This window comes from Agelaius tricolor, unplaced genomic scaffold (genome assembly GCF_023055355.1).
Source record: "Agelaius tricolor isolate 1412-34295 unplaced genomic scaffold, bAgeTri1.0.p SCAF_3, whole genome shotgun sequence".
Taxonomy (NCBI): Eukaryota; Metazoa; Chordata; class Aves; order Passeriformes; family Icteridae; genus Agelaius; species Agelaius tricolor.
The window spans coordinates 55,380,652-55,400,123 of record NW_027269263.1 but is presented as its reverse complement, the minus strand read 5'-3'; the positions used below and the strand labels follow the sequence as shown (position 1 = coordinate 55,400,123).

The 19,472-nt window shown below is 42.7% G+C and overlaps 1 protein-coding gene across 1 annotated transcript in view; it reads right to left on the bottom strand.

Annotated features, from left to right (window-relative positions):
* Positions 1 to 19,472, bottom strand: part of LAMB4 (laminin subunit beta 4) — a 40,851-nt gene that overhangs the window by 13,685 nt on the left and 7,694 nt on the right. Inside the window, exons 7-23 of the mRNA XM_071423892.1 lie at positions 19,194 to 19,408; positions 18,095 to 18,215; positions 17,237 to 17,425; positions 15,935 to 16,114; positions 15,140 to 15,249; positions 14,609 to 14,688; positions 13,508 to 13,658; positions 12,449 to 12,580; positions 11,553 to 11,738; positions 10,243 to 10,364; positions 9,437 to 9,557; positions 8,335 to 8,512; positions 6,821 to 6,964; positions 5,908 to 6,139; positions 3,856 to 4,013; positions 2,129 to 2,353; positions 809 to 1,029 (exon numbers count right to left, since the gene is read on the bottom strand). Of these exons, the coding sequence (XP_071279993.1) occupies positions 809 to 1,029; positions 2,129 to 2,353; positions 3,856 to 4,013; positions 5,908 to 6,139; positions 6,821 to 6,964; positions 8,335 to 8,512; positions 9,437 to 9,557; positions 10,243 to 10,364; positions 11,553 to 11,738; positions 12,449 to 12,580; positions 13,508 to 13,658; positions 14,609 to 14,688; positions 15,140 to 15,249; positions 15,935 to 16,114; positions 17,237 to 17,425; positions 18,095 to 18,215; positions 19,194 to 19,408 (2,765 nt within the window). The remainder of the gene's footprint in view (positions 1 to 808; positions 1,030 to 2,128; positions 2,354 to 3,855; positions 4,014 to 5,907; positions 6,140 to 6,820; positions 6,965 to 8,334; positions 8,513 to 9,436; positions 9,558 to 10,242; positions 10,365 to 11,552; positions 11,739 to 12,448; positions 12,581 to 13,507; positions 13,659 to 14,608; positions 14,689 to 15,139; positions 15,250 to 15,934; positions 16,115 to 17,236; positions 17,426 to 18,094; positions 18,216 to 19,193; positions 19,409 to 19,472) is intronic.

The window sequence follows — 19,472 nt, the reverse complement described above, 5'->3', positions numbered from 1 at the left end:
ACTTAAACTACACAATACATCAATTTTAACTGAAAACCTTGAGGATATATTATGCACGTTGCCCTAGAAAAAATATTTTGAAATTCAGCTATTAAATTAGACTCCAGGGAATTACGACTTTGATAACTGCTAGTAGTTCTTTGAAGAACTATATTTGCTATAAAAATAATAAATCTACTGAATGAACTGGAACAAACAGAGAGCCTATTGAAAGAAAAATGTGCAAACACATCAGCAAGATTTGAGGATATGCTCCTGCTGCTCTGAAGTCAATGGCAAAATTGCTGTTGACTCCATGGGACCACAATTTCACCTTTCTGTTCTGAAATGCTGTTTAATTTTTTCTACATTCTAGCCCTGAAATGTGCACAGGACTTAAAAATGAGAAAAGGTACTCTAGTAGTACAATAGATGAGGCTTGATTAATGCAATGACCACAGCTGATATTTTACTTTATGAAAATAAACACTTAAAAAATACTCATTTGACTCAGGCCTAAGCTTGGATTTCCTTCTTCCCTATATGCATAGTTAAGAGGTAGCTTTTTTCTGTGACATCTTTTTACAATGTATTTCTAAGGTCCACTTGACAAAAAAACATGCAGCGAGAAATTGCAAAGCCTCGTTATCAGAACAACACTTTTGATTTAATGACTCACAGTGTGATTGTACCAACTACAAACTTCCAAAGAATTTTTTGTTTTCAGGGAATATGACAAAAAAGCGATCTTCATTTATAAGAGGGTCCCCACTTTGCCATGTCAAAACACCAGCACCCTGGTTCCTGGAAAGCAGAGTAATTTCCTTGCCTGGTTGCACTGGTTGCTTTGGGAGTTTTTTGGATCACAGTCACAGGTCTGACATCCTTTTCCACTAGCCAGGTCCCAGTAGCCAGAGGCACACTGGTCACACGTGGCACCCAGCACATTGGGCAGGCAGGGACAAGCTCCTGTGGCTGGGTCACACAGGCAGGCTGCATCCCCCCCTGGGCACATGGCAGGCTGAACACCTGCCAGATTGCACGTGCAGCCTGGAAAAAGAGGGACAATTACTACAGCAGACAGAAATACAGACAGCTGATGGACAGCCAGAGCTGGATATAAAGCTTTACTTTCAGTGACACCTTGAACATGTTTAATCTCATACATATTACCTGCCTTTCTGTAATAACTTATATATGGCTTTGAGAAAACTTACTGTGAATGTTCAACCCTTTTAATACAGGCACAGAAAACAAAGGCTCAGTGTATTTTGAATCTTATTAGAATGCAATGTTAAATATGTTGGGTAAGGATAAATTGATTTACAGTAGGCATTATCCAGCGTGGGAATCCCCAGTAAGCCAAGTAAGATAAGAAGCCCTCCTAGTGAGGAGCCAAAAGTTCTTACTTAACAATTTCTAACAGACATCTTCCAAGAATGAACAAGGGATCAGCTTGGACTGTATTTTAGAGATTCCCAGAAAAATTGTTTCTTGACTATACTTATAGTTATCTTGGCCATAAAAATTAAATCCTCAGGCACATCAGTGAAAATGAGTTTAGAGAAAAACTGGGAAGAAGCTTGTGCCTTGCTTTTCCTTACACTCCTACTCTTCTGTTCAAAGTGCTGAGTTACTGATGTGTCCTCATGGAATCTATTCAATTGCCTGAATGCTCTCTCTCTAGCCACTTAATGAAAACAACTGGTAAGGCAGGAAGTCCAGCAAGGGATCATCTGGTTAACTGAGCTCTAACTGAGCTTAGCTGGCATCAGCCAGCAACATGGATAAACAGTTATCACTGATTCCTTTACTTTTGATTCCTTCCTGAATAAGCTGAATGCACATTTATTTTTCTAACAGAGAGTACTGCTTTCATTTCACAAATGAGTATTTCCAAGGAGTGATATTCAGTATGAGAGTTAGCGAGACTTGGATGACAAAGAATTTAATAGATGCCATGTTAAGTTATTTGTATCATTGATATATTTATATTTAGTAGATAGAGAAATATATTTGTAAATCTTATATTTTACTCTATTTATCTTGTTTAGTTTTGTCCTCCCTCCAAGGTCTAGCCTTTCCCTATAGCCTATTTTTTAAACACATTTTCTTGGTAGTAAAACACAGTTGCAGTGCTGTTACTTACTTTGACAGCTTTGATTGAGGGCTGAGCCAAAATAACCTGGTTTGCAGAACTGGCAGTTTGCTCCATGGGTGTTGTGTAAACACTTGGTGCATTCCCCAGTGACCCTGTTACAGGACTCTGGGTCTGTCAAATCAATGTTGTTATTGCAGGGACATGGTGCACAGTCAAGCCCAGGGCTGCTGGAGTTTTTGTAGAACCCACTAGGACACTTGTCACACTGATTGCCTGTCAGAGAAAGGTAAAAATATTGCTGGCTGATGGAATTCAAGTGAAACATGTAATTTCCAGTAATACTATTAAAATGTTCAGACTGTCTGTTCAAATGCACATTTCCAGTGGAAAATATTCACCTGTTTGAAATCATTGCCCTTTAATTCTCTGAACAGTTTAGATTATATCTTCCCCACTGAAATCTGATGGTAAGACACCTTTCTCATCCCAAGTTGTTTATACCAAGGAAGGCCTTTCAGTAAGAACAATTAGGTGCCCCATCATACAACACCTCCAGACATCTTTTTCCATCAAAGTCTGTTCAATGGCAGTAGTCAGAGTTAGCCATACTTGCAGGATTTTCCTTGGCCCTTCACTCCCACAGCAGCATTGGAGGGTGGGGTGTACTCAGGAGTTCAGATGAACTCTGATGCTCTGTCCTTGCTGGCATTACTACTACTACTGCATTTTGTCTCAATGCCTGCCCTGATCTGGGTGCTACCTCTGCATCTCAGAAACCATTCTGGGCAGACTGGTGTTTATGGAACCACATCCACTGGTTCGTCTTCAGCCAAGGACACTCTTCCTTCACTGTGCAACTCAGGACCCAGAGCCTTTCTCAATCTCTGAGAAAGTGAGACTGCTGCTACAAAGGTGACCAAGAGTCCTACTGGAAAGGAGCAGGAGCAGTAAAGTTCAAAACTGAGAAGTGCAGTTTGTGATTTGTGAGGACAGAAGTCCCTTGGGTGAACACCAACATGAATAATTTTGACCCTACAGCAATTACTCAAGCAAAACCACTCTTGACTTATAAAGAAACCTTGCCTAAGTAAAGATGACAACATTGGTTTAATTTTCAGCAGTGATTCCCATTAAGCTTTGCTTCCACCAAACAAGATCTTTCTAATGCCCAAGGGAAGGGAAATATCTTCAGCTTTCCCTTCAGAAATTCAACTTAAGTCAACATGATCTTAGGAAATGAGGAATCAGTTTGCTGCAAAAACATCTGCATTTTAGACAGCTGAGAACAGAAACCCCATTTCTAAAATGACTATTTGAACCATGAAGCAGTCACTTTAAGGCATAATGTCAAAGAGTTTCTCTGATTACAAAGTCTTATCAGCTCTTTTTGATGCCCTAATCATTCCCATTTGAGCTTGCAATTCTTCTTTTTCAGAGGTAACAAGCAACTGCAGTTTTCCCCCCCTCTCCCCACCAGATTAGTGTAATGCCTCTGGAAAGGAGGAGATTTCTAGAGAGTGACATCAGAACAATAAATGACTTCACTGTATCCACAGAGGTGAATCCCTTTTGAAAACACTAACTGCACAATTCCCATTCTTCCTAGTCAGAACGTAGCCACATAATTTCAGTAAACTTGAGTGCTAACTCTTCTTAGCTGTTTTATTAGCATTACCTCATTGTCATTTCTGAACATGTGACAGGTGAAGGATGATCATTTTTTTTCTTACATCAATTTAACTAGTATCAAAACCAGTCCTTACTTTGCTTCATACCTGAATATCCCTCGAGACAATTACAGACAAGCTGTGCAGACTGGGAGTCCTGGTAACAGGAATGTGCAAAATACCTATTGCTTGTAGGTGCTCCTGGGCACATGCATGGGTGGCAGGGTTCTCCATCCAGAGGGTTTCCATAATAGCCATCCATGCACCTGCCAAAGCAGTCAACACAAAGCAGGACAAATTGTCAAGTGCTTCATGCAGGTGAATCAATTTACATGTATATTTTGAAATTGGTAATCCAGATTATTGTAATGCTGTCTCCATCAATTAGTAGAGATATATCAAGATTCAAAGGTGTTCTAAAATGGAAAATCAGAGCTGCATTCTCAAAATCTGAAGCAAAAAGAAAAAGACACATGTTTTCCTTTCAAGAAATGTTTGTGAAGACTTTCACCTACTCTGGAACAATTTTAAACTGAATGATTATTGTTGAGGGTTTTTTGCAAGACAATGGATATATATATATGCACAGTCTTCACAGAAACTGAGTAAGGTCACAATGCCCTTGAAGGACATGAAAGAAGAAGAAAATGCTCAGCAACAGACGGTTCAGGATGTAAAGGCAGACAAGAAAACCACAGCGAGACGCATGAAGAAGAAAAACTGAAATTAACTGAAAGATTAAAACACGTGCACAGAAGGATTTAACCAATCATGTATTAGCTTGAGGCATGAACAGTAGAACACAGTATAAACATAGCTTGCTTTTTGCAATAAATTGGCTTCACTTGATCACATCGATCATGGCGTGATGTCCCGTTCCTGTTCCTCTGCAGATAATGACATGGCATATCACACATGCTCTGCATAGGCAGCTAAAAGCTGCCATATAAAAATTCTGTATATTTACCTATCAGCATATATTCATCTATTTCCATCCAGACACACACACAGAGAGGCTGGCATGACAGTAAAAAGTGCTGGCACAGGCAAAAAAGCAATGATTCCTCAAGAGTACTCAGAGAATACTGCATATTTCACATGTAACATATGTATTGAGCCATGCTCTGTCTGACATGTTCTGCAAACCTGGGGTAACAGCTCTTTCAAGGTGCTGGTGGCTGTGCTGTTACCCAAACTGGTGGGGGCTTTTGGGGCTCCCTGGGGGCTCAGCCACCCTGCCCACCACTGCTGCCTCCACATCCCAACCCCCTGCAGTCCTGCAGCTGCAGCAAAAACAACACAGAGGCTTCTGAAGCATCCTCAGTCTTTGATCTGTTTTACTATGGCAAATGGGAACATTATTATCCTCCCCTGGGAGGATAATCATATAGCCAAGGAGATCCTGCAAAGCCACAGGGCAAAAAGTGTTTCAGTCTCCCATTTTTAATCTGTTTGCCATCTACAAGTAGAATAGCCAAAGACTGTATTGTCTAAAACAGGAAAATCTCAACAGGTTTCATGAGGAAAACCTCTTAAAAATTAATGACAAGGCATAGTCCAGCCAAACCAAACTAAACCTAATTTCCATGTCCATGTTGAATTGTGATACTGCTGCCAGTGTACAAAACAAAAAAAGAGGAGCAGTGCTCTGAATGAAGCTGGAACATGTGGGAAAAGTAATTTCCTGGTGACACGGAACTAATATGACCAGCAAAGAGGGCACGTTTACTTAAACTCCTTGAAGGTAACTGCAGGTATTAAAATGAGTATTCAGCACAACATTCAGCCTCTTGGCTAGCCTTGTGCTGAATTTTAAATTTGAAAGCTGGCAATTTGGAACCTGGCTGGAGTCAGTTTAAGTCTCAAATGCCTTCTTGCAGGTAGCCCACTGCAATGCTGGGTGCATGCCCTGCCTGCAGTCCACCCACAGGGATTGCATGCACGTTCCCACATGCAATAGGTAATAGTAATAAAATAGGTACCTGACATTCAGCAGTTTCATGTTAACATGTCAATGACCTGCTCAGTGTTCTGCAAACCTGGGGTAATGGCTCAATGACCCGTTACGGTCATTGATGCATTTGGAGGCCCCCAGCTACCCAGGCACTTTGGAGACCAGCAGTGTGTGTCGGGGCTTTGCAGCAGCGCTCATGAGCTGACCTCTCGCAGTGGCTTCCAGCGGTGAAGCCGCGGCAGTCGAGGCACTCTCCGGTCCGAGGGTCGCACAGCTCCGCGTGGCCATGACAGGGGCAGGGACGGCAGTGGGGAAAGCCGAAGTAGCCGGGCAGGCAGCGGCTGCAGCGCTGGCCACCCACCTCCCGGCGGCAGGAGCACTGCCCTGTCACCTGGTCACACAGCGCGCTCAGCGAGCCTTGCGGGTGGCACTCGCACGCTGGAAAACACCGAAAGCAAAGCTGCGTCCTTAAAGCGTTCCTGCTGCTAAGAAAATGAATTTACAAACGCTAGAAGTTTGTGTCCAACAAGGAGACATAGGAGTCCTTTCAGGCTTTATTCGAATAAAGGAAGAGGCCATGGGGCATTCCCCTGAGATCTCTCAAATTTTTATCTTAGTTTCCCGGCCGCATTTCCCTTCTCTCTTTCTCCATTAGCTGGTACTTGAGAGGTACAGACTCCCCCATACGCCTGATACCAAAGATTTCCCTCTAATGTATAACCCTCCCTTTTAATTTTTAATTCTTACGGAATTTAGGAGTTTTTCTTCCCCATTGTTTCTTTCATCTCTCAATGCCTAATTTCATTTATCAGCAAACCTAAAGTTTCTTTGTAAAAGCAAATATCTTTTTCCATTCATCAATCAGTAGAATCCTTCCCACTGTTTCTTTTATCTCCCAGTGCTAGTTTTATCTACCAGCAGACCCACAGCTTGTTTGTAAAGACAAATCTGCTATTCCTCTCACTGCCAACCCATCTCATTGCTGCTCAAAGGCAGCAGGGATGGAAAATTTGTTATTAGTGGGGACATTTTTAATATTGCTTCCCATATGATCTGGGATTCGGAGACATTGGGGTGTGCTAGTGGTCCTGGTAGTGGTGCTGGCTGCAAGGCACTCACCGTAGCAGCCGTGGAAGCCGAAGCCGTAGCTGCCTGCAGAGCAGGTGTCACAGCAGCGCCCCACGACGTTGGCCTTGCACTGACACTGGCCCCCCAGCTTACTACAGCTGGCATTCAGCGACCCTTGGGGATTGCACTTGCATGCTGGCAAGGGGAAAGAAAATCAAAACGTGTTTGGTTGTCAAGGAGTTCTACTGCTCTCATCAGCTTGCAGGTTTCACACTTTAAAATAGGTAGGAAAGAGTTTAATTATTCTTCTCAGGGTTCACTAAACTGATGATGCCATAGTTTAGATCATTTGATGGTGTAGCACCAATGGTGTTGGTGTATCAGGCACCAGCACAAGTCTTGGTGTTGTAGTTGCCACATTCAAGGCACTGCCTTCAGCACACATTTGGGGTAGGACAGAAAGGGGGTAGCAAAGTACAGATCCAAATAGAGATATTGTGAAGTCTAAAAAGATTTGCTATAAATCTGCATCTAGCTGAAGCACTGGACATTACCTGCAAGGTGTATTTAGTCAGCATCTGTGTACTGTTTGCTTCCTTCTGGACACCTTGGACTAACTTGTTGAGCGAAGATGCTCTGCTAACCCACAGAGGTTTGCCTAGGATGCTCTGGAAAGCACTAGAAAACCAAAGTGCCACATTTAATTGGGAGAATCTTGTCACTTTAGGAATCAGGCCAATAGGAAGTTATCACAGCCCAAGCCTAAATGAGGGGTTCACTGGTTGCACAGCTGTGACCTCATTGCCTGATATTAGAGTGAGGCATCAGTGCTAAAAATTGTCCAATCCAAGCAGATGCTATCACTTTGGAGGGATTGCTGCTAAAGAAGCTGCAGAGATTGCTGCCCTGAAAGAAGCTGGCCACCAAAGTTGCCCAGAAAGGCCCCTCCTGCTACTGGAAGTGCAGAGAAGTTCCATTTCTCTGGGCCAAATACTTGGGAAATTCCCTGAGCTACTGAGCCCAGCTAATGGTGGGTCCAGGAAGCTGCCTAGGAATTTCAAACCCCACCTGCTGCTGCCTTCTTGCTGGAATATCTTCAAGGTTTACCTGGTGAATCTCTTCCAGTACACCAACTTATGTACCATCATGTCTGGAATCTTACCAAGGCATTCAGCTAGCCTACAGCATCTAGAGAGAGGGCTTAGAAACTTCTCTGTCATTTAACAGCAGCCAGAAAAGAAGGAACATTACTGCCTTGGCCATATGGTAAAGGCATCTGATTCAAATGTTTTTTCAGAAGACACAAAAACACTGCCATGGTGCCTCTCATGCTGCTCATGAAGCCCATCAGGAGTGATGAACTCTGAGATTCACGCCACCAAGAGGTGTTTGCAGCACACACAGGGTTCACCGCGATATACCCTGCACATCCACAGGTACCACATGCTGGCCAGCTTCACTTCTACATCACTGCAGGCTCAGATCTCTACAGTCAACATACCCTACAAACCCAAGGGAAAGCCAGCAACTCTCCAAAAGAGCTGCCTGTGCGGGCTGGTCCTTACCCACGGCGCCGTTGTGGATTCGGGCTGACAGGCTCGCTATGAGCCGCGCGCACGCCTCGGGCAGGACGTGAGGCCCAACTTCAGATGCAATTTCAATGCAGTGATACTTCTGGTACTCATCTAAATCCTTTGCACTGCATAAGTTCTCCACAGATCCAATTCTGGGAATAAGTCCAAGCTTTGTCGTTAAGAGAGAAAATAAAATATTTTTGCTTAGATATGTTGAAAGCCAGAATTTCCCACATTCTCTTAATGTGCTTTCTGTTGCAATGACAGAGGCCTGGATTTCCATTGGGTTTCCAAATCTGCAGTTGTGCATTCTGTCATCTAAATTCACATTTATTCTCAAGGTCTAAACATTCCCTGAGTTCTTTAAATAAGAGAGACTGTGTTTAAAAAAATAAAATTATAATAAGACTTCTGATATATGCTCAGAACTGGTCTTGCCATGCTGTGTTTGTGACTCCAAAAGCAGTGTCTGGCCAAAACTTATACTTGTATTACTGTGATAGGGAAAAATCAGCTGAAGGTTCTATGTCCAAGTATAGCCAGGCCTTGCCAGGTCCAGTTCTACAGGAATAATAAGAGAAATAGACCTAAAAATATTTTTCAAGAGAAGGACCCAAAACTAACACCCTGCTCCTGACTTGATGGAAACTTGCAAAATATCTGGAACTGATTCCCAGGAAGTACAAGACTAATTTTACTTTTCCAAAATAATCCTTAGAAATATCCATGACTCAAACAAATTAGAGATATTTAAAAAAACCTAAGTGATGAGGAGCTGTACAAATTTATATCCATAGCCACAGCATCTTATCAGCACATACATATGGACTGTGATCATAATCAATGAGCAACAGATAGAGATACATGCAACATATACAACAAGTGTGACTTGTACTGCTCCATGAAAATTTAACCAGATACAATTCTGCCTTTCCATACAAAAATATGCAAACAATACCAATGCAGAAAAACAGAAGCTGAATTTCTATTAGAACACACTATACCTTACTTAAAAATACTTCTAATAAGTCTGTAAAAAAAATAGCACTGTGTAGAAATACAACCTCAAGGGACTTGTGACAGAACTACTCACTGAGTCAATCAAGATGAATGATTTTGCCTTTTTGTCAGAGGCAGAGAGCTGGGAAAAATACACATCCACAAAATATTCTGTTCCCGGCTCCAGGCAGACTGGAGTTTGCAGAATTGCAATCCTGTTTAGCAGAAATGAAGCACAGTTATAGCCAGGAGTCAGGACAAAGCAAGTTTACTGAATGTTGTGAGCTCTCCCTTCCCTTTGTGCCTGCAAACTGATGCCTGCAGCCTGGAGCAAGCCCTGCTGCTGTGAGTAGCACCCAGCCCCATGCTTGCAGGCTCTGGGAAAGCTGCAGGACTTCTGCCAGATGATTCTCTAAGTGCAATTTAAACTGAGGAGATTAAACTGAAAATGGCAGGTTTTACTGCTTCTAGCAAGGGGGTTTGCAACTCACTGTTCATATTCATCCTTTCCTGTCCCTATTTGATCAAGACATTGGTCACATCCTCTCAGATTCTCTCTATTCTTTACACAGGTCCAAGCTGAAAAGCTGGTTTTGAAAGTAGACTGGGACAGTGAGTTTAAGTCAATATTTCCTTTCCATTCTGATCTTCACCAGAGCAACCAACCCTAGCTGGATCTCAGGCTGCTCTCCTGGGTTTGGCAAATGTTTCCCAGATTAAGGACTGGGGCATCAGACTCTTCCTTAGACCCTGTGTAGTACTGTGGTGTGCCAGCAACAGAAAAGGCCACACATGTGTTTCTGATATTCCCACTATCCCACACATGTGTTGCTCTGCAGTGCTTCAGTAAATGATTTGTACACAGAAGATCTACAGGCAAAAAGACAGCAACAGTCAGACCTCTTTGAAGCTGGGAGATGCAACTCATGTGGCTCCTGTGAAAGGACCTTGTTTTTGCAGTGTTGACCCGACAAGATACCAGCAGGCTGGATGGCAACACTTGCAAGCCAGTCTTCCAAGAACTATAAACAAAAGACAAAAAAATCTGGCTATATTTTGTATCTGAAAAACCTGCTTTCTCTTTGCAAGTGTTAATGAAAGCCATCTGAATCACTGCACACTGCAGTGACAAGACAGACTTTCTCTTTATTCTTTACAGCACTGAAAAACAATGTTATTGTGAAAAATTCATTGTATTTGCAATAGATAATGAAAAGCAGAGACGGAAATGGGACCTCATCTGGTTCAAATGGAAACAGCTCTGTTAGAGTCATTGGAGTTGTTTCTTTTCTTAGCACAGTGTTTTTCTGGAGATATCCTTTAGCTGCCTTTTCACACATCTAATAAGAAATAGTAAACATAAAAGACTTTGTATCAAATGTATTTAAAACCCAACTCTTCAATCCTTAGGCAGAAAAAGCCACCTCAAACTAGCCCACTGAAAAATTGTTCCAATGTTTTAAAACACTGGGAGATTGTTTTGCCTCAGAGTGCTAGTCAGAGAACAGAACACAATAGACAGCAGGAAAATCTTGAGGTGTGGGACTGTCCCAGAGAATTGCAAAAGAGTAAGGAGTATAAAAAAGCTGGTACCAATAAAACACTTGCGTGTGTTTTTGAAGACATGGGTAAGACCCGAGTTTAACCAGATTTGGATTAACAGATTTCCCTAGACATGTCATCATCATTAAGAAATCTTCTCCAGGCAAAAAATAGTAATTTGGTTATTTTCCTACAATTTTCACACATCTCAGGGTCCAGATGGAACAACTGGGAAGCAGGATGCCTGCAAAAGGCCTGGATAAATATCTATGCAAATGACTCCTGCCTGTACACACTTTACTGCCCAAAAAACCCAGCTAGGACTACATGATGCATGTCTGAAAGGAACTGCATTTTCCATGTGTTTGATTTTTGAGTAAAAGTCCAGTCCAAGTAAAGCTGCCAAAAGAGAAACATTCAGAAGATGTAATTTTAGCCAATGCTTAGAAAACACTTCTAGTGCAGATTTTTCATATTTGAGCGGAAAGGGTTAAGGGGGTCAGTGGATAACATATTCCTTGGTTGGTAAGGCAATTTGTTACTGGGTAAAAAACCAAGCAATTTTAATTTTTGATATAAAGAATAGGGCAGGTTGCTCATCCTACTGTTCACAAAATAGACCCTGCACCTATCACAGCACCACAAGACACACAAGACATCACAAGTACCTCAGGCTCGTAGCGAACTGTGATATCAAAGTCCATAGCAAAGGGAACATTGCTGATGGCAAATCTGAGCCCAGCTCCGCTGGGAACGCGGGCGAAGCCGTGTCCTGTCCAGGTGACAGCCCGGCCAGCGCTGGGCGGCCGGAACACCAGCGCCACATCCGAGCCCTGTCCAAACTGCATCGCACCCTGCAGAGACACACTGGCATCTTCAACAACACACAGACTCAAATTATAACAAAAACAAACTCGGAAAAAAGAAAGGAAATATTTTTGCCACTTTGTTTACTTGTTTCAGCCATCAGTCTCATTTTCTGAACAAGCTCGAGATTGACAATCTAAGAGCTCTCCCAAAGGTAGGATATTTGGGGGCACATGTAAAGGAAAGCTTCTTATAACTTTGCAGCAACAGCAATAAGAGGGACTAGAATAATCCACTCGCCTCTGAATATTTGGCATCTCCAAACATTCACATTGCAAACCTTAAACAGAGTAAGCCTGATTTCATGCATGGCAGGACCATTCCATTATAAGCTGGATACATAAATATCAGTACTTACAATGGCTGCACTTAAGTGCAGGAGGTACCATGCTAATGTCTTGGTAAACTTGTTGAAAATGTCTTGCAACCAAAAAAAAGTTTACCTTTCATAAGGCCTTTTCTCTTCCAAAAATTAATGGAAATGAGTCTACAAAGGCACCGGACATAGCAGAGCAAGCCTGTCAGTGTGAATAATAAAATTTCCAACCCAACTGTGTACCAAAAAATTTATTTCTGTCAGGATTGAAATGTCTAAGACTGCAAATCCCATGTGCTCAGACATTTCCTTGCCCTTTGTTACAAAAGAAAATTTTATTATTTGGTGTAAACTTAAGTAACTACTCAAGTACTAATTTACCTGTTCCAGTCCAGATTTCCTTACAGTTCGTTTCTTGTTCCTGTTTAACACAATCTTTCCATTTTCAATCATGAACTCATAGCCTTTCTTCTGGAAGTAAATGTCACACCTTGGAAGAGTGCTTGGCTGAACCTATGAAGTAATAAAAGAGGAGCAGCACTGTCTCAACAATGTTGAAGGCTGGTAAGCAAGTAAATGAAAACCCATATTCTTAAAACAAGATCTATTCTCGCTGGGAGAAACTCTAAACTGTGGCTCAGCAGCTGCTGGAAACCTTTTTCCCTCACTCCTTTAAAATTAACTTGCACTTTTCCCTCATAAGCTATGTCCCAGACATCTGTTTTCCATTTAATTTTTGGACTGTAGGATAATTGCTGATTGTGATTATAGCTAAGTATTTGTGGATGCAACATGCAAATAAACATTTTTTTATTATTCCTTATCTATCGTTTCTATACATGTCAGAGAAAAAATGTTAGCAACAGCATAGACAGAGGAAGGGATACATTCCAGGCTTGCACTCAGCATGGGGGACAACTACCCCCATGTTGAAGGGGGGGAAAAGAATTAATTTTTCTAAAAACACTACAGATGGATGCCAAATTCTTGAGAAAATTAGGCTACAATCAATGCCATTATATAAGGCAGCAGGAATTAGTCCAATGGAGCAAAGAGTAATTTGATTCTTCCCTTGTTGGAGATTCTCAGAAATAAAACATTTCATGAGAGCTATTGGCAACTCAAATACTTTACTCTAATTTAAATAATTGAATTTATTTCTCTAATTCATGCTAGACCAGCCTGCACTTAAGAAGCAACAAGGGCAGCTTTGCAGGTCATACCGTGCTGTAGTGACTGTCCCTTTTTAACAGCCACAGTTATGGAATAGTCATGTCCATGAAAAACAAAGACAAACTGACAATGGCCAAGGGATTTGTTCTGCATTTTCCTGCTAAAGAGCTGCTGCCCAAGCAAGAGCCCTCCTCCTCAGCCTCAGCCCCCGTGTCACCGCTGCAATGATCCCCTCTCAGTAGAACACCCAAAAAGCCAAGTACCTACCAAGGGTGCAGAGCCAGAAAGGGGCCTTGCATGCTCAGCTTCATAAATATAATAGTCCAGGGGCAGAAAGAAGAATCCTGGAGCTGGCTCGTTGCACTGGCGGCTCATGATGTTGGGCAGACACTCGCACTGGCCGTCCTTCGGCGAGCACCTAGGGAGCAGTTGGAAAAGGGAGGACATCAGGGTGGCACAGCTGGGTCCTCACAGCACGAGGGCAGCTCACACCCACCCTCATTCCACCTTTGCTTAATTTCTCCCATTGCTGGATTACCTCCATTACTAAACTTCTTCCTATCACCCACCTCCTCTGTTTCTGATGCAATGCTACTTTTCCATGACTTCAGAGTTCACAACCTCCTTTGTCTTTGTCTGTTCCATACCTGAAGCACTGATCCTTTTGTTTCCTGAGCATATGTTAGTGTCTATTCCTGTATAATTTCTTGTATATTTTTCTATAAGAATCACTATATCATGATTCTTAATAATCTGTCACCCACAATTACGGAGGCAGGACATGAGATCAGAAGGACCTTTGATGTGATATTGAATGTTTTCATATGCTTACACGTATATTTAACACACCAGGTGATTTACCTGCTCACAAGGATATGCTCTACAGCATAGGACTGTGTGCTCCTCTGTCTGAAGCCTAACAGCAGTAGTGAAAACCCCTGCCCAACAGATTTTTGGAGAAGCCCAAATGAAACCAGCCTTTCTTCTAAAATTATACATTTTAATAGGATGGAGAAAAAAAAATTTATCATTTAAGGTAGGAAGCTAAGTTAAAAATCTCACCTCTAACTTCTAATTTCTAATAATATTAGGGCCTCTGGTTCTCTCAAGGCATGTTTTATATTTCATATTAAACACATCTAGGCTCAACCAGATTTAAGGTTGGCTTCAAAGGAAATAGGTAAATCCCCTTACCACAAATAAATTTCCAAGATCTCCACCCAAACTTACACTGTTTGTATATTATGAAATTTCATCTACATTCTGTTTTCCTATCTGTACTGTGACTGTATTAACCTAACCAGAAAGTCTAGCCTAAGAGTTTATAAAAATTAAACCCAAGAAAGAACTTGAAGAACTTTAACTTACAAGTTATTCTGGGATCCACCAATATCACAGTCACATGGAGAACAGCCATACAAGCTGTTGCCAAGACCCCAGTATCCTGCCTGGTATAAAAAGAAAGGTTCTTTTATGGCAAAAGTTTAAGTATGCAAAGCAAAACAAAACTTGTTCTGCTGGATGAACAATGGAGCACTACTGTGCTTGGCCATGGGAGATTGCCCCTCTTACTGGATAGCAGGCGTGCTCAGCCACTGCAAGAGCCAGATATTTACCCACTGGTACTAGCAAATTGCTCTGTAAACAGCTAAGATGGAACAAGGACATAATTTTACATTTCCTTTCTGGGAGTGCTCCTCCCCCTGCAATTTGATTGCGCAAATATTTGGGAGCAGTGAAAGAAAAGCAGACATGTCAATGCAAATTGGGAGCATACAGCTATAAAATGATTTTGAATTTTGACTAATTGTTTACTTTTCTGGCAGTGAAAAGGTGTGAGATGGATGAGGAGACTTCCACAACCACATGCAGAAGCAAAACCAAAAACTGAGTACATACAAGGCATCTTTCACAGCGCTGCCCTGTGGTGAACCTCTGGCAGAGGCACTGTCCCGTGGCAGGATCACAGACGGAGAAGGGCAAAGTGCCCGAGGGATCGCAGTTGCAGGCTGCAGGGACAGAAAAGTGCAGTTACCTCTGCAGGGCCCAGAGACACCCCAGGACTGGCATTTACATTAGATGTGGCATCAGCATGACAGGCAGTGTCCATCCTCCACACAGACACTCTGAATGTGCCCCTGCACCCTCCAGACTACCCTTGGAAATGGACAATTTCCTCAGTGGGTGCCTCTCTGGGGAGAGCAGAGGCACTGGCAGAAGGCCTCAGCAGTGGTTTGCCAAGGGCTGTGTGCTGATCTGCACTGCAGTCCTTGTGTGTGGCTGAGCACCTGGTGTGGGCATAACGTGCTCACAAACCCACAGAGCACCTGGGCAGGGGTGGGATGTGCTTTCACCAGGCCTTTCTCAGAGGAATGGTTGGCTGGAAGTTCTTTTGGCAAGGCAGCAGCTCCTGTCATCTCAATATCCCTTTTCAATTAAGTTGCATATTTAATAACCTTTCTATTAACAACAGCCTGATCTGTTATATTATACTATGCATTCTGAAAGTGATTTTGCATTGTTTCAGCCTTGGATGCTGCACCAGAAACCTTGAATTTTGTTGGCGTTAAATTACAGTAGACAACTGGGTATTTGTGACTCAAGTAGAGCATTAGCGTGTGGATCTGTGCATTCAACTACCTCCCTGCCTCAAAAATGCTTTGGAAAGGAGACTAGCAGAGGTGTTTTACATACGCTGGCAGCCCAGGGGGTCGCTGCTGCTCAGCCCGTGGTAGTTTGCCTTGCACCTGTCGCAGCGAGCGCCCTCCACGTTGTCCTTGCAGGGGCAGCGCCCCGCCACCGTGCCCAGCGCGGGGTCCGTGCGGCGCTCGCACACGCCCTCGGGCAAGGTCCCCGCGGGGTCACAGCTGCATGCTGCAGGCAGGGCCAGGGAGACATACAAAAAAAGCACAGGCACAGGTAAGCATGAAAATGCAGTGACAGAGCTACTGGCGATCTGCCCTTGCCTCCCTAAGGACTTTTCATGCCAATCAATTGCTACAATTAAATAATACTCGGAGTGTTTTCTCCATCCTATGTTAATAATGAATTTAGGTTATCTTTCAGAAGAAGAGCTTTCATGTCTGAAAGATTATTTTTCTTGCATATGGCAGGTATCTAGCAAAAGTTATTTACTCCTCCCATCATTTTGGAGCCTCTTCTGTAATCACTGAAGGTCACAGAAGCAACATCACTACTGCTATTTATATTTATATTGACCTTGTTCAAGAGAAATTATAGCTTTGCTGGATTTCTAAGCTCTGTTTAGCAAGGAGCTGGAATATGCAGCTCTTTTCACAATGCTGTTTGGAGGATACTGTCATGCAGCTACTTAGCAGGGCAGTTTGAATGTTATAGGTTTGGTAACATTTTTACATCCATATGGACATTTAAGCATGGGGACGGCCATAGGGCTCAGAGCAAAGGGAACCAGAACTGATAGTACAGGGATAAAATGTTTCTAAAATCATGGGATATTCAGGGGAGTTGGAAAGAAAGATTGGGCCTGGTAGGCCCTGGGAAAATGTTAATGGTAGCCCCTGGGAAAATGTAAGGCTTTACTGGATCATGCAAAACTGCAGCTGTATAATCATTTAATGACTATGATAAATTACATGATTGTCATATGATAAATCATATGATTGTTTAATGATTGTTTGGATAATGGATATAATTATTGTTTCATTGTAACAAGAATCATGAGAAATTATGTTTGGGGGGTTTGATGGAAAATACAAGAATCCATGCTTGGATTAAATCAATGTATACAATAGAACAATATAAATTTAATAATTAATATGTAGTTATATAATGATAAGGGAATGAAAACACGTCCATCCCGAACCCATGTCAGGTCAGATTTGGGTCTGTACCCCGACACCAGAGCTCTTCAATAAAAGCACCTGCATACAATCATTGCATGATTATGTGTTCCTGAGCACTAACAGAACAGCCCTGCTTTGAGTCACTCATACAGCAGTTAAAAGGGAAGCTTACGGAGGCAGGGCTGAGGATCTGAGATGGCTTTGAGCGGATCCTGGTAGAAGGAAGGTTTGCAGGTGTCGCAGTGCTGGCCGGTGGTGTTGTCCTGGCAGTCCTCACAAACGCCACCGCTGACCCCGCCGCTGGCCTGGTACACGGCCATGTCAAAGTGGCACCTGCTGGAGTGGCTGTTGCAGTTACAACCTGAAGCCAAAGCAAACAGGGGGTGTTTCACACCATGGAAATGCTGTGCTCTGGCGACATTGCTGTCCACACTTAACACAGCGTTACTGGCTACTTGTATGGTTTCAGTGCCCAGCAAGATTATTCCCAGGCCTTGTGTGTTACAGCTGGGGAAAAAAAATTGGAGTTTTCAGACAGAACTGTAACCTAAACTTGGAAATGCAGGTAAGTGTGTTTGATATGCAGTGGGGAACACTGCTTTGCTGAAGAAATCTCTAGCTAAATATTTTTTACAGATCCTAATATACTATTCTTGTGTATACTGCATCATTCATTACTGTGGAAATGAATAATTTAGCCTTATCTAAATTCTTTCACTCACATGGAAAACACTGTGCAAACCAATGAATGATCTTTTTTGGATTAGCTGCTTTTTCTCCTCTTTATTGTTTTGGTTGTTTTGGTTTTTTTTGGTTTGTTTTTTTTTTTCCTGTATGAAGAATAAGAACATGAAACAGCTCTTCCTCTTGTAGGATAACACCGCACCTGTGAATGCGGGAATCTGTTTTTCTGGATGAGGCATGAAAAAGACTCCCTTCCAGAAACTTGGCCATCCCCTTATGGATTGGACTAGGATTGTGCTACACCCACTCCTGGCTATTAAAAAGGAAAATATCATGTTTGAGTTACGTTTGCAAGCATTATCTTGTGTCCCTTCAGCTGGCCTCCAGGGAGCATCATTGTAGAAATCTTTACATCTTTCACAAGAGAAACCTTCAGTGTTATGGTGGCAGATACATCTCCCATGGACCTGTAATGTGGTGAGAACAGAGAGCAGGTAAGGTGACAAAAAGAGGAGAGGAGAGGAGAGGAGAGGAGAGGAGAGGAGAGGAGAGGAGAGGAGAGGAGAGGAGAGGAGAGGAGAGGAGAGGAGAGGAGAGGAGAGGAGAGGAGAGGAGAGGAGAGGAGAGGAGAGGAGAGGAGAGGAGAGGAGAGGAGAGGAGAGGAGAGGAGAGGAGAGGAGAGGAGAGGAGAGGAGAGATATTTGCTTAATGTATGTCAGCAAGATCAGGAAAATTTGAAGCTCTTTGGCTCCCTCAGCTGACATAATTTTCAATTATTTGAGTAAAGGATCTAGAGAATGCCTCCAGACATTAACCAAATAGTTTTGAAGCCACTGAGCAACATTTAGAAAAAAATTACTTAGAGAGATTTCAAAGGAGACATCAACATTTTAGATTATTTCTCTCTCTCCCTATATGTCTTCAGATTGTGATACATATTTAACAGGAGAAAGAACACTTGTTCCCAGAGGGAAAAAACTGGCAATCACATTACTAGAATTTTTAATAATCCATTTTTCATGGGTTAGCTTTGCATTATCAACTATTCTTTGTGCCAATGCCTCCTCTCCCGCTGCAGAGCCTCTGAGCCCAGCTGGAGTGTGGAATGCACCCAACAAGTGGCCATTCAAGTCTGCACATGCCATAGGCTACTTACTCCATTACATTTGCACCATTACAGCTCTGGAATTCTGCTGCTATTATCAACATGTCTTGTCCCAGTTGCTTTTGAAACACCACAGTAGTGCCAACAAAGACAGCTTCTGTGCATTCCAACCCCGGGTTTTAAAGGAAGAGTCTGCACTGAAACATTTAACAACTAGCAGTTGCAAATGGCCAATCCAAAGATTATCAGAGATCTTCCTTCAGCTCCCTCCCTCCATCTCTTCCTTCTCACAAAACACCAATCAAGACTCCCCCTTTTGGAGACAGAGTTAAGGACGCACCATCCCGGACTGATGGAAAACATCTCCCCGGAGGTTCTGCATGGAATCACACTGGCTGGCATGGCCATTGCAAAAGCAGCTGCCCCTCACAACCATCTCATAGATGGCATAGTAGTACTTCTCAAGGGGATCACTGTGCCTCCTCCCAAGCAGAGCATCTCCAAGGGTGTGGAGTTTAGTAAAATTGATCCTTAGGTTTGTCAATGTAATGAGATCTGGAAGGAAAGAAGAGAGATCAGGAGCCCAAGTTCAGGCTAAAATGAACAGTATGAAATCTAC